Below are 14,164 nucleotides of genomic sequence, written 5' to 3' on the forward strand. Positions count from 1 at the left end.
GATGGGAACTAATGTTAACTTTTCACCAAGAACATTTTTCATATGCTGCCTCATTTTCGAGATATTTAGTTGAATCAAGTTAAAACAGACACGACATAAATTAGGAAAAGAAGAGTGGAACCCTTGAGCTAACCCAAATGTGATTGAAAGTTCTTATGATAGGTGTTCTGAAACTTTTGTACTTTATCATCTACATGTCTAATGCACACTTTTTGGTTGTGGTCAATATATTGAAAGCTTTAGTTAAGCCTAAAAATATACCTGATGTTGACTGTGTTTCATTAGTGTCTGTTAAAACAGAATTTGTTCATTCATAGATTGCAGTACAGTTGGTTTCTTACTTTGGAAACCATGCTGGGAACTGGTTAATACGCCATTTCTGTTTGTAAACTTCATTAATTTAATTTACGATATTTTTTTCCAACAGTTTTAGAAAGCAAGGTGTTATTGTAATGGGGCCATAATTTATCACATTATCTTTCTTATCAACTTTGAATTTAAGAATAACGTTGGATATTTTAGGAAAAATGTCCATTTCTAATTAGTTGCATATGTCACTGAGGCAATTACGCCCTGAAGGGAGAGTTGTAAGATTCTGCTGGGTATACCATCAATTCCTGCTGATTATGTTGGTTTTAGATCCGTAACATCATTGACTGTTTCCTTGCTGCTTACATGATCTACAAGCAATAATAACTTACAGCTGTTGATCTTATTTTCCGCTGATTGATGATTTTCTACAAAGTTGGTTTTTATTAAATTTTCGTCTATTCCAGTCAAGTAGCTGTTGAATATATTAGCTGTTTCGCAAGGCTTTGCAAGCCTTTTACAGTCCTATAACAAAACAATATCCTCATTGGTTTTCTGTGGTCCTTTTTATGGTATCGCTCATAGCTTCTACTTCACTTGTAAAATTTTTTTATATACCTGACATTGTGCATTCTTTTGCTGTTTTATGACCTTTTGTAAAATTGTTGTGTACGTTTTGTAGTGAGTGTACCTGTCTGCTGTGACATTATTTTCCTCGCAGATTTCGTGCAGGTGTCTTTTTTCTGGCGAGAGGTTCTAATTCCTGTAGTAATTCAGCCATTACTTTTAATATTATTTGCAATGGATCGCGTCCAATGTAATCAAACTTCGTGTTATCTTTCGAGACGTTTGGAATAGTTCACGAAACTACAGTTCAGCTGAGCCAACCTAGTTGAGAGATATTCCCTGTTTCGCATAGTCGAGCTGTTTTTCTCAAATTTTTAAGTCGTTTGTCACAAACTGAAAAAACATAGTTATATCCTTACATTTAACACCGAACAGAGATATTTTATGTATATAAAATCGTTACTATTAATTGTAACTGCTATTATAATGGTTAAACACTAAAATGCTAACTGCGGGTATGGAATTTGAATTCGTAGTCTTTGGTGGCCTCAGTTGGTAGCACTGATGCTGGCGTTATCTTTGAATGCGTTGTTGCTGTTTTGTGTTTTCCTCTGTGCAGTGATAGTAGGCGCGGAGATGTGTGTAATGAAATCGATTGCATGTCAGATTACCCAAACCATGGCGTGAAAGGTGGAAACAGTGAGTGAAGTGCTGGGATGGTGGGGGACTAACAGGACATGATGTCCAGGCGGTGTAAGCGTGTGTATTTATCACTCATGTAAAAGTTTTGATAGGGTTCCGCAACATTTAACAACAGTATTTGCAGCATTGAACTTTCGATCTACAAAATAGGCAATGAAAGCCTCGCAGTTTAAACATTGTGTTATGCGGAATCGAAAATCAGATCTATCTATTTTCGTAGGTAATGCAGCTGTGGCAGAAAGACTGATAGATGTGGAGATTTTTTCGTCAGCACCGACGTTGGTTGTGTACCTGATAACCAGGTGACCAGAGGTTGAAAATATATTTGCATAAATTTGGTACTGATTTATGGAAAAGACATCAAGATGTGAGTGGATAATACTTGCCATGACCCATTATTTTTGTTTGTAATATTTATTACTATATGATCACTATGAAGGCAGTGTTAGTAGTGATGAAATGTATAGCGATTTCATAACGTTGTGATAGTAATGGTTCTACCCCAACTCTGAATTTCTTTTATCGCATACCTACGTTTGTATAGCTTATCTGGTAGCAGTCCTAAATTTGCCTAATCGTTAGTATTACTTGATTTTGTGCCGTAGTGAGTGTTGCTGTCCGTAGTACGGAGTGCTTAATGCTTTCATTGCTCCAAAATAAGGTCCAAGCAATTAAGAATATCGTTTCTCGCAGTATAGTTGTGATCACTTCCTACGCACCAAAAATTTTCAATGACTCTTCATGTGTGCAAATTTTTTCAAGACGTTAGATTGATAAAGATATTAAAATGATATTGTTGAAACTGTAGTGGTTGTTTTAAAATACTTATGATGTACACGAAATGTTTAGAGATATTTAAATACGAATTAAAGTAAAATTTAGCAACGTTCTGATAAAGAAAATTAAGTTTTAAGGAATATAAACGAAAAGGGACTTTTGAGTTTCACCTTAAAATGCAGTTCTTTAAATATTTGAGCCACATGGCAAAGAATTGGAGTTGATCATGGTAAGCATATAAACACCTAAGATAGTAGCTTCCTCAGTTTGAAATACAGTAAATGTTCACCTAGAGAGAATCAGTTATTGGTGAGTATAGAATTCCAAGGTGTTGCATGGAAATTGGGTAGTAGAGCTAATAATAAACATGGTTACTGTCTTGAGAATGGTTCCTCTGCTAACAGAATAACAGCTGAGAGTCACATTGGATATTGTATTACAGAGCTTTTTAATATTTACCTAGGAGTTTCTTTATAGTACATTGAATGTAGACCTTCGGGTAATTACTAGTTAGTTTGTAACCACAACTAAGATTTCTAAGGGGACACAGTCACACACAAATGAAATCCTGATCAATGTTCATAACTGTGAAAAGACTGTAAATTATTCAGATTGATACTGCAATCTGAAGTTAGATTGGGGCTTGTCTTCTTTTAGAGACTTGTGTGATGAGTCTTATTGCACCCACCATGACTGCACTTAGGCTTACTCGATTGATTCACATTGTTGTGTTCCTTCCACTGCAAAAAATGTTCTGAAGATCGCCTCTTTAAAGTGTGTCTAGGTATATCAGTACAGAAGGTGAATGGATTGTTTTGTGTGTCATCAGCATATGTAAAATGTATAGCTTTTGCACCGTGGTCATTCGTGTCAGGTCAACCAGCCCATCTCATTGGTTGTAGAAGATTTGGTGAAACTGAGTACATTTGTTCTCCCAGAAGGAATACGTAGACATCAAATATTGGCATTTTATCACTTCTTTTATTTTGAGGGTTTTCAACATTGGGAAGTTTTGACTATAGTGAAAGGACAGTAATACTTTAAAGCAGCCACCAAGGCAGGAAAAAAATTATACATGCATTTTTGTGTTTCATTTTGTTAGAAAACAGTTCAGTATTACTTCGAATATTGGATAAAGGGAGATGGGTAATTTTGAATTATTTTTTTCCAAAAGAATCTCTCAAACATGGGTTGTCATAGGTTATAGGAAGTTATTGGAGTTTTTGTTAAACTATGGTGTTTTTACTGTTATATTGGAAATTTAGGTCAGTTTTAATGGGTCATTTATCTTTTATATTTCAACAAATATTTGTAAGAGTAATTTTGTACGAGATTATATGCACAGTTTTGTTACTTTTAATGTTGTTGTGTTCTTCAGTCCAGAGACTCTTTTGATGCGGCTCTCTATGCTAGTCTATCCTGTGCAAGCTTGCAACCTACATCCTTCTGAATCTGTTTAGTGTACTCATCTCTTGGTCTCCATATACAATTTTTACCCTCCACAGTGCCCTCCAATACTAAATTCGTGATCCCTTGATGCCTCAGAACGTGTCCTACCAACCATCGCTTCTTCTAGCCAAGTTGTGCCACAAGTATCTTTTCTCCCCAATTCCATACAGTACCTCCTCATAGTTACGTGATCTACCCATCTAATCTTCAGCATTCTTCTGTAGCACCACATTTCGAAAGCTTCTATTCTCTTCTTGTCTAAACTATTTATCGTCCATGTTTGACTTCCATATATGGCTACACTACACTTTCAGGAAAGACTTCCTGACAAATGTATACTGGATGTTAAATTTCTCTTCATCAGAAACACTTTCCCTGCCATTGCCAGTCTACATTTTATATCCTCTCTATTTCTACCATCATCAGTTATTTTGCTCCCCAAATAGCAAAACTCTTCCTAATCTAATTCCCTCAGCATCACCCGACTTAATTCAACTACATTCCAATATCCTCGTTTTGCTTTTGTTGATGTTCATCTTAAATCCTCCTATCATGTCACTGTCCATTCCGTACAACTGCTCTTCCAGGTCCTTTGCTGTCTGACGGAATTACTATGTCATTGGGAAACATTAAAGTTTTTATTTCTTCTCCTTGGAGTCTAATTCCTACTCCAAATTTTTCTTTTGCTTCCTTTACTGCTTGCACAATATATAGATTGAATAACATCGAGGATAGGCTACGACACCGTTTCACTCCCTTCCCAACCACAGCTTCCCTTTCATGCCCCTCAGCTCTTATAACTGCCATCGGGTTTCTGTACAAATTGTAAATAGCCTTTAGCTCCCTGTTTTTTACCCCTGCCACCTTCAGAATTTGAAAGAGAGTATTTCAGTCGACGTAGACAAAAGCTTTCTCTAAGTCTACAAATGCCAGAAACTTAGGTTTGCCTTTCCTTAATCTATCTTCTAAGATAAGTCATTGGCTCAGTATTGCCTCACGTGCTCCAACATTTCTATGGAATCCAAACTGATCTTCCCCAAGGTCGGCTTCTCCCAGTTTTTCCATTCATCTGTAAATAATTCGTATTAGTATTTTGCAGCCGTCACTTACTAAACTGAGTCTGAGGGTATTTTGCCTGTGTTATACACCTTGCTCATCAGATGGTAGAGTTTTGTCGTGGCTGGCTCTCCCCAGGCTATCAGTAGTTCTAATGGAATGTCATCTACTCCCAGTCGACATAGGTCTTTCAGTGCTCGGTCAAACTCTTCATGCAGTATCATACCTCCCATTTCATCTTCTTCTACATCCTCTTCCATCTCCATAGTATTGCCCTCAAGTACATAGCCCTTGCATAGACCCTCTATATACTCCTTCCATATTTCTGGTTTCCCTTCTTTGCTTAGTATTGGTTTTCCATCTGAGCCCTTGATATTCATACAAGTGGTTCTCTTTTCTCCAAAAGTCCCTTTAATTTTCCTGTAGGCAGTATCTCTCACCCCCTAGTGATATATGCCTCTACTTCCTCACATTTGTCCTCTAGCCATCCCTGCTTAGCCATTTTGCACTTCGTGTCGATCTCATTTTTGAGACGTTTGTATTCGTTTTTGCCTGCTTCATTTACTGCATTTTTATATTTTCTCCTTTCATCAATTAAATTCAATATTTCTTCTGTTACCCAAGGATTTCTACTAGCCCTCGTCTTTTTACCTACTTGATCCTCTGCTGCCTTCACTACTTCATCCCTCAGAGCTACCCATTCTTCTTCTACTGTATTTCTTTCCCCCATTTGTGACAATTGTTCCCTTATGCTCTCCCTGAAAGTCTGTACAACCTCTGGTTCTTTCAGTTTATCCAGGTCCCATCTTCTTAAATTCCTGCCTTTTTGCAGTTTCTTCAGTTTGAATCTACAGTTCATAACCAATAGATTGTGGTCAGAGTCCACATCTGCTCCTGGGATTGTCTTACAATGTAAAACCTGGTTCCTAAATCTCTGTCTTACCATTACATAATCTATCTGAAACCTTCCAGTGTTTCCAGGCCTCTTGGGTCTAGTGTAGGAGGGGATACAACCCGTCGGCTTTGGACAATGGCGTCACAAGTCGCCAGAGAGCAGTTTAACATTTTCGCTTTTGCTGTTATGTTTCAGTTTCGTTTTTTTACTGATTGCTTAATAAAGTGGATCTGTTTATTCTATCTCATGAGATTTTTTTTAAAAAAGTCAAAAAACACTTATCAGCTACTGAAGGGAGCTACAACACTAAGAAGAATCGCTTCTCGTTTGGCGACTTGTGACGTCATTGTCCAAAGCCGACGGGTTGTATCCCCTGCTACACTAGTCCCGGCCTCTTCCACATATACAGCCTTCTGTAATGATTCTTAAACCAAGTGTTAGCTATGATTGTTATGCTCGGTGCAAAATTTTACCAGGTGGCTTCCTCTTCATGCCCTACCCCATTCCGTATTCACCTACTACTTTTCCTTGTCTTCCTTTTCCTATTATAGAATTCCAGTCCCCCGTAACTATTAAATTTTCGTCTCCCTTCACTATCTGAATAATTTATTTTATCTCATCATACATTTCTTCGACCTGTTCATCTGTGAAGCTGGTTGGCATAAATACTTGTACTACTGTGGTAGACGTGGGCTTCATGTCTATCTTGGCTACAATGATGCTTTCACTATGCTGTTCGTCGTAGCTTACCCGCACTCTTTCTTTTTTTTCTTTTTTAAATTCATTATTAAACCTACTCCTTCATTACCCCTATTTGATTTCATGTTTATAGCCCTGTATTCACCTGACCAAAAGTCTTGTTCCTCTTGGTACCGAACATCACAAATTTAACTTTAATCTGTCCATTTCCCTTTTTAAATTTTCTAATCTACCTGCCCGATTAAGGGCTCTGACATTCCACGCTCCGATCCGCATAACGCCACTTTTATATCTCCTGGTAACGCCCTCCTGAGTAGTTCCTGCCTGGGGATCCAAATGGGGGACTATTTTACCTCCGGAAACCATGCTGTAAAGCTTCATGCCCTCAGGAAAAATTATGGCTGTAGTTTCCCCTTGCTTTCAGCCGTTTGCAGTTCCAGCACAGCAAGGTCGTTTTGGTTAGCGTTACAAGACCAGATCAGTCAATCATCCAGACTGTTGCCCCTGCAACTAATGAAAAGGCTGCTGCCCCTCTTCAGGAGCCACGCATTTGTGTGGGATCAACAGATACCACTCCATTGTGGTTGCATCTAAGGTACAGCTATCTGTATTGCTGAGGCACGCAAGCCTCTCCACCAACGGCTAGGTTCATGGAGGGGAAGTACTTTTATTATTGCTCAGTTTTGAACCATGCCTGCCGATTTTTAAATTTCATATTAGCAGTATGTATTTTTATTACACACTGCTAATATGAAATTTAAAAACTGATAAACGAAAATCAGCAGGCATGGTTCAGAACTGAGCAAGTGGGAATAGACAGTTTAATTGGTTGTAGACCATTATTAGATTTAGCCTATAGGCTAAAATGAGCTGGATGAAACAACAAAATTTAAAGAAAGAAATAACTATATCGAAACCAGATTTTTCACTCTTTTAATGCATGCTATGTAAAGTGTAAATAATTTACAATAGCAATACTTTTCAAGAAACTGATAGTTTTTTGCAGTTGTTTAGGAGGTCCAACAGTAGTGAACATAGGAGGAATGAATTTGCACTGGGCAAATATTCTCTTATCGTGGTAATGGAATGAAAATGGTGGTCATGAAGGATATGGAGAAATAGAACAATAACAGCATAATCTGTTGTATTTACTTTAGAGATGATCCCAAAGTACCTCATATTGTAATATTTATAACCAACATAAATTTTTTTCACCAAGGAATGTCAGTTTATTCTATTGTTTTAGGGGTGGGCTCCGTGTCCTTACTGATCCTCTTTCCTTCCAACTTTCCTAATGTAGTAGCTTAGTTAGGGAAAATACTGCTTGCATGAAATGTCTGAAGTTGTGCAAAACATTCTAAAAGGCTGGAACCTGTCTGATTCACAAACTTCAGAAATACAATAAAAATGAACTTTGGTGTTGTTAACATTACCAACCTGAAACAAATCTGATATGGGTAATCTTTGTAAAGGGATTAGTGAGCTTTACTTTGTCGGTAGTACACTACTGGCCATTGAAATTGCTGCACCAAGAAGAAATGCAGATGATAAACGGGTATTCATTGTACAAATATATTATACTAGAACTGAAATGTGATTACATTTTCACGCAATTTGGGTGCATAGATCTGAGAAATCAGTATCGAGAACAACCACCTCTGGCCGTAATAACGGCCTTGATACGCCTGGGCATTCAGTCAACTGATCTTGGATGGTGTGTACAGGTGCAGCTGCCCATGCAGCTTCAACACGATACCACACTTCTCATCAAGACTAGTGACTGGCGTATTGTGATGAGCCAGTTGCTCGGACACCATTGACCAGACGTTTTCAATTGGTGAGAGATCAGGAGAATGTGCTGGTCAGGGCAGCTGTCAAACATTTTCTGTATCCAGGAAGTCCCGTACAGGACTTGCAACATGCAGTCGTACATTATCCTGCTGAAATACAGGGTTTCGCAGGGATCGAATGAAGGGTAGAGCCACGGGTTGTAACATGTCTGAAATGTAACGTCCACTGTTCAAAGTGCCGTCAATGCGAACAAGAAGTGACCGAGACGTGTAACCAATGGCACCCCATACCATCATGCTGGGTGATACGCCAGTATGGTGATGACGAATACACGCTTCCAATGTGCGTTCACCGCGATGTCGCCAAATACAGATGTGACCATCATGATGCTGTAAACAGAACCTGGATTCATCCGAAAAATTGACGTTTTGCCATTCGTGCACCCAGGTTCGTCGTTGAGTACACCATCGCAGGCGCTCCTCTCTGTGATGCAGTATAAGGGTAACCACAGCCATGGTCTCCAAGCTGATAGTCCGTGCTGCTGCAAACGTCGTCGAACTGTTCATGCAGATGGTTGTTGTCTTGCTGTAGACGTCCCCATCTGTTGACTCAAGACGTGGCTGCATGATCGGTTACAGCCATGTGGATAAGATGCCTGTCATCTCGACTGCTAGTTATGTGAGGTCGTTGGGATCCAGCACGGCGTTCTGTATTGCCCTCCTGAGCCCATCGATTCCATATTCTGCTAACAGTCATTGGATCTCGACAAACGCGAGCAGCAATGTCGCAATACGATAAACCGCAATTGCGATAGGCGACAGTCCGACCTTTATCAAAGTCGGAAATGTGATGGTACGCATTCCTCGTCCTTACACGAGGCATCACAACGTTTCACGAGGCAATGCCGGTCAACTGCTGTTTGCGTATGAGAAATCGGTTGGAAACTTTCCTCATATCAGCATGTTGTAGCTGTCGCCACCGGCGCCAACCTTGTGTGAATGCTCTGAAAAGCTAATTGTTTGCATATCACAGCATCTTCTTCCTGTCGGTTAAATTTCGCGTCTGTAGCACGTCATCTTCATGGTGTAGAAATTTTAATGGCCAGTAGTGTATTTTTTGACTGTTCCTCATGTATATTACCATACTGTTTCTCCATGGGTAATTGCAGAGAATGTTTTATGGAGACATAGGTTCATAAAATCAAATTTATTTTTTGTTGGCTTGCACATCCACCCCTAATATAGTGTATTTTTGTAACATGTGAGTATTTTTCTTTGATGAAATCACAGTTCTTGAATTTTATATATCAGACATATTTCACATCATCAGACATGACACAAACGTAAAATTACACCCTCTGTTTTTTAGATTAATTAAAATAGGATGTAGGGAGCAAGAATCTATGTCCATTGGTATCTTCACCCTTCCTCCGGAATAAGAAAAGTAATTTTTCTGAGTCCGTTGATACTGTGCCATTGTTTACATTAATAATTGCCTTTTACTACTTAGTGACTTTGCAGTGCAAGAGTGTGAACCAGCTTTTCCTGTGTACACGCACGCCTTCAGTAAAGGCAGCTGTTTTTGCAGAATATTTGATTTGTGTGTTATTAGTTGAAATTTACTGATTGCTCAGGGCTTTCATGCCCTCTGTTTTCCTTTTTTTGTCAGAAATTTATCAAATTTTTCTTATGGAGAGCATTCATCACAGTGCTGTAGCTTTGATGCATGGGGTTGAGACTTCATGCCATAGCATTTTTGAGACCTTTATAGTTTTCCTAATGTGATGCACTGTCAGTAAAATTATGTTCTCATGAATTGCGCGCGCGCGCGCGCGCGCGCGCTGCGCGCGCGCGCGCGCACACACACACACACACACACACACACACACACACACACACACACACACACACATTGAGAGGGTACCATTAGCAACTGCTAAAATGAAAAAAATTGTAGAAAAGTGAACAAAATTCATTGAATCTCATGTTGATTTCACAGCGTTAAGTTAAATACAGCAAAATTAAATTTCTAAAAAAATCACTTATTTCTTTCATATTGTACTTTCCCCATCTGCATACCGCATCATTCGTATTCAGCCCTCTTTTCAAACTAGTGTCTGCCGTGTCGTCGTCTCTCACCCCCCCCTCCCCCCTCCCACTGTCCCTCCATTGTATTTTCTAATATAGTATCATTTTCTGACACTTAAATATGCAAAGAAACTTTTATTTTTATGTTTTCCTATAATTATCGAGATTTTGATTTCTGAATGCCGGTCTTAATTCTCTTTAAGTGCATAAAGTTCGAAGTTAAGCACCTCATATTTGTGCAAGTAGTTTTTAAGAGTTCATGAGTCAGAAACTGTTGCTACTATTGTGCGAACTATTACTTATTATTTGTTCGTTGGTTTTTAAAAAAGTAATTTATTAAATCCAGCCTGAAAACATAATTAGTCTTAAAATTTTTATCTGATATTTGAATATAACAGTGTATGTAACAATTGAATAAAAAACTGACCAAAAATTTCCAGTATAACAGGAAAAATACTGTAAAAAGAAAAAAATTTCACTTTTTTTTTTCTTCCGATAATCCTAGCTATAAGGATTATTTTGCGAAGAGAAGGGGGTATTGGGATTACCCTTTTCACTTGACTTATATTTTGTATTCATTGTAGTTCAGAAATAAATTTTTGTTTTTGAACATTTTTTTTACAAAATAAAACTACAAACGTAAGCATACATTTTATCTTGCTGTGTTGGGTGTAGTTATATATATTACAATCCCTAAGTATATAACTACCAACTGTTGCATAGACTGAATGATAATTGGGAAATAATTGTGATTTATTTTCGAAAAGTAGCAAGTAGTGCAAAATGATAAAAGTCAGCCAATGATGATGATTTATGGTCAGCCAAGTTTCATCTAAATTGAATATGGAGAGGATGAGAATTATGATGTAGAGGGGGAAACCTATTTTTTAAGTGTGATGACATAGTAGGACTAAAAAGAGTGTTCATTAAAGTTAACACTGGTGTTGTATACTTATCGTGTAAACTGATATGTTGTATCTGTAATTGGAGAAACAACAAATAACGATTGGCGTGAGTTCCAAATTCTGTTTATTGCCAACAGTTACACAATACTAACACAAATTGGTGCTTGATCAAGAGCAGCGACTGTGCTGCAGAGTCCAAGTCCAGTATGGTAAACAGTCATAGCACAGTGTAGCGTCGTTCCTGGGTGCAATGTCGACATAGCAAGTAGGTAGCCCAACACGAGCCTGCCAGGTGTGGCAGCTATATAGGGCGAGTGGCGGAGGAATATGCCCGCCGTAACCGAGTCTGCTTGTCGTGTCCTGTTATGATTGGCGGTGCGGCCTCCTCTCTCGGGAGGACGTCGGCCGAGGTTGCCATGACAGTGCGGAGGCACTCAGTGTTTGAGGTCTGTGCTGTACAGCTGTGCAGAGCTGCGCATAAGCGGGGAGTGCTGGCCGTTGGCTGTATGACATAAAGATTGCGGCCACGCAGCTGCAGGCGCCACGGTGTGGGCATTGACTATACCACATGATATGTTCCACATTTTGATAAAAGAATGATCTGTGGAACAAAAACTAATTAGCTAACTGTCATTGACAGTGACCTTACGTATAGTACAACTATTGCTATTCGTATATAAACAATCTTCTAATATTCAACCAGCAGAATTAGTTCTTTTTGTGCATGACACTAGTACTGTTACCATTCAGAGCTTACATACAGCAACTGAAGAAATGGTAAACAGTGTTCTTAAAAGTACTAGTGATTGTGTTATGTGAATGGTCTCACTGTTTCAAAGAGACACAAGATGTGCAGTCAAAGGAAAAGCTCATTGTTTCCAGAGCTGGCATGTGCAGCTGTGGATTTTTTTTTGGCAGACATGAATCTATACAAGCATCCATTGTTTGTTCTGAGGCTTGCTAGTTTGCTCAAAATGGTGACACCATGTTTCATCTCCTGTGACAATATGAGCTAGAAAAGATATTCTTCATCGCAATACCATTCCAGGTGCTGCAGTTATGTTGACATTTTCTTCAAATTCTGCCCTTCCATTAGGCTATGGGGAACCCATTGTGCAGAGATTGTCTGGAATTTCAGGTGCACTGTCATGATGGAATGAGTGGTACTGTGACTAATGCCCAACATGAGCTGAATGTCTTCCTCCATCTGTCATCCGTAGTTTCTGATGGCAACATCCACTGCAGCAATGACAGAAGGGGTCCAGGCCAACTGCTGTCATTAAATAACACCCGATTTTCTCAGCATCATTTATTTCACACAAACACATGGGCACATAATGCTGTATGGTGTTTGCTACACATGGTAGACATTTGGGCCTGAATTTCACTTCCTGGCCCCCCCCTCCTGCAGACAAAAATTGCACTGCATCTCGCTGTTCTAATGATCCTTCCACAAATCTTCATGGGTGTGCAATAACTAAAAAGAATCTTAAACTTATTTAGATTTAAGAAGTAATAATGTAAGTGTGTAATATTGTGAGATAGGTACAATTCCGAGGCTATTGTAGCAGTACATTATTAGACAGAAAATCATTTTCTTTACATTGATCTCATTACTGTGCCAAACATACATAGAATTCAGATTTTACCTACTGCTAATGTTGTTTGACAATATTAATATAATATATGCTACATCAGTCAGTTCTAGGGGAAAAAAATTGTCAGTTGCCACCAGAAAATCCATTAACATCCTCATAAAGTTTTATTAGAAGGTAAACTTTTTTATGGCTGCTTGTAACTTGTTGAACATGTGTGTTTGAGTTATACATTTATTTAGCAAAGTGATATAAAATCTTGGTCATATTTCTAATGTTGTTTATATGAATAGAGCTGTTGCTTGAAAAAAATATATTTATGACAAATTTCAAGGAATAAATATGTTGGGAATCAATGGTTACCATCCCCAGTCCCTTGAACAAGCATCTGCTGTAGGTTCTTGAGTTGAGTCTACAGATGTGTTTTACAAGCTTTGGAACTTGAGAAAATATAAATGTGTCTTTGAATTACACCAAAAAGCGATCCTATCATCAAGTTGTTATCCCGAGAATTTAACTCATCAATGTCTTCTGTCAGCTTCTAGTCATATTTTAGACATGTGCAGGTAGGAAATCTTTTTAAAATTTCGAACTGCATATAGTGTCTTTCCAAATTTTGGTGACAGTGAATTGGCTAGAATCTTTTAGGTAGTGTATTGGGACACTGTAGGGTATACTTGGAAAGTAAAGTTATTTCTTCAGGTTATTACTATCATACATTCAACAGTTGCCAGATCCAAATCTTTTACACAAAAGTTGTAGACACTTGTTTGGTCCAGGCCTAAGGCAATGCATTATCATTCAGGAAAGGTGAAGTTGAAGCCTCTTCTGGTAGCCAGAGTTAGGTTTTCATAACTTGCTTAAGGATGTGGTCAGTTTACATTCCCTCCGTACTGTCCATGCTTGTGTTCAGTCTGCAAATATCAGATTGTTGATGGGACTTATTGTCGTCCTTTTGAGGTACTCCAATAGCAAGTTGGAATGACTGACTGTTAGAGCTGTCCCCTTCTGTAGCATGGCCGCTATGTTTGCGACTAGTGCTGACTATCAGCAAACTACCAAAGTACACTGTGGCGGAATATATGGAAAAAAACTTTCAGGGTTCCTCTTCAAAATGACATATGTATGATATCTGTACAATGTTTGGTCCTTGTGCAATAAATAATTGAAACTGTTGCCAGAATTTATGTACACCCTGTATTTGAGGGAAGCCATTAATTTGCATAAGTAGTAGTAGTAGATATCGAAGAATTTTGTATGTCTCCCTCCCCCCCTCCCTGAAAGTTGCAGTTTATTTTCTGTACTTGATTGGGTGTGTGTTAACCTCACTTC

At 38.6% G+C, this 14,164-nt stretch overlaps 1 protein-coding gene across 1 annotated transcript in view; it reads left to right on the forward strand.

Annotated features, from left to right (window-relative positions):
- Window positions 1-1,516: 1,516 nt before the first annotated feature.
- The window catches only part of LOC124777866 (meiosis regulator and mRNA stability factor 1), a 220,953-nt gene continuing 208,305 nt past the window's right edge, over window positions 1,517-14,164 (forward strand). The window contains exons 1-2 of the mRNA XM_047253400.1: window positions 1,517-1,629; window positions 1,799-1,945. Coding sequence (XP_047109356.1) covers window positions 1,927-1,945 — 19 coding nt within the window. The 5' untranslated portion in view covers window positions 1,517-1,629; window positions 1,799-1,926. The remainder of the gene's footprint in view (window positions 1,630-1,798; window positions 1,946-14,164) is intronic.

Source organism: Schistocerca piceifrons, chromosome 2 (assembly GCF_021461385.2).
Source record: "Schistocerca piceifrons isolate TAMUIC-IGC-003096 chromosome 2, iqSchPice1.1, whole genome shotgun sequence".
Classification (NCBI taxonomy): domain Eukaryota; kingdom Metazoa; phylum Arthropoda; class Insecta; order Orthoptera; family Acrididae; genus Schistocerca; species Schistocerca piceifrons.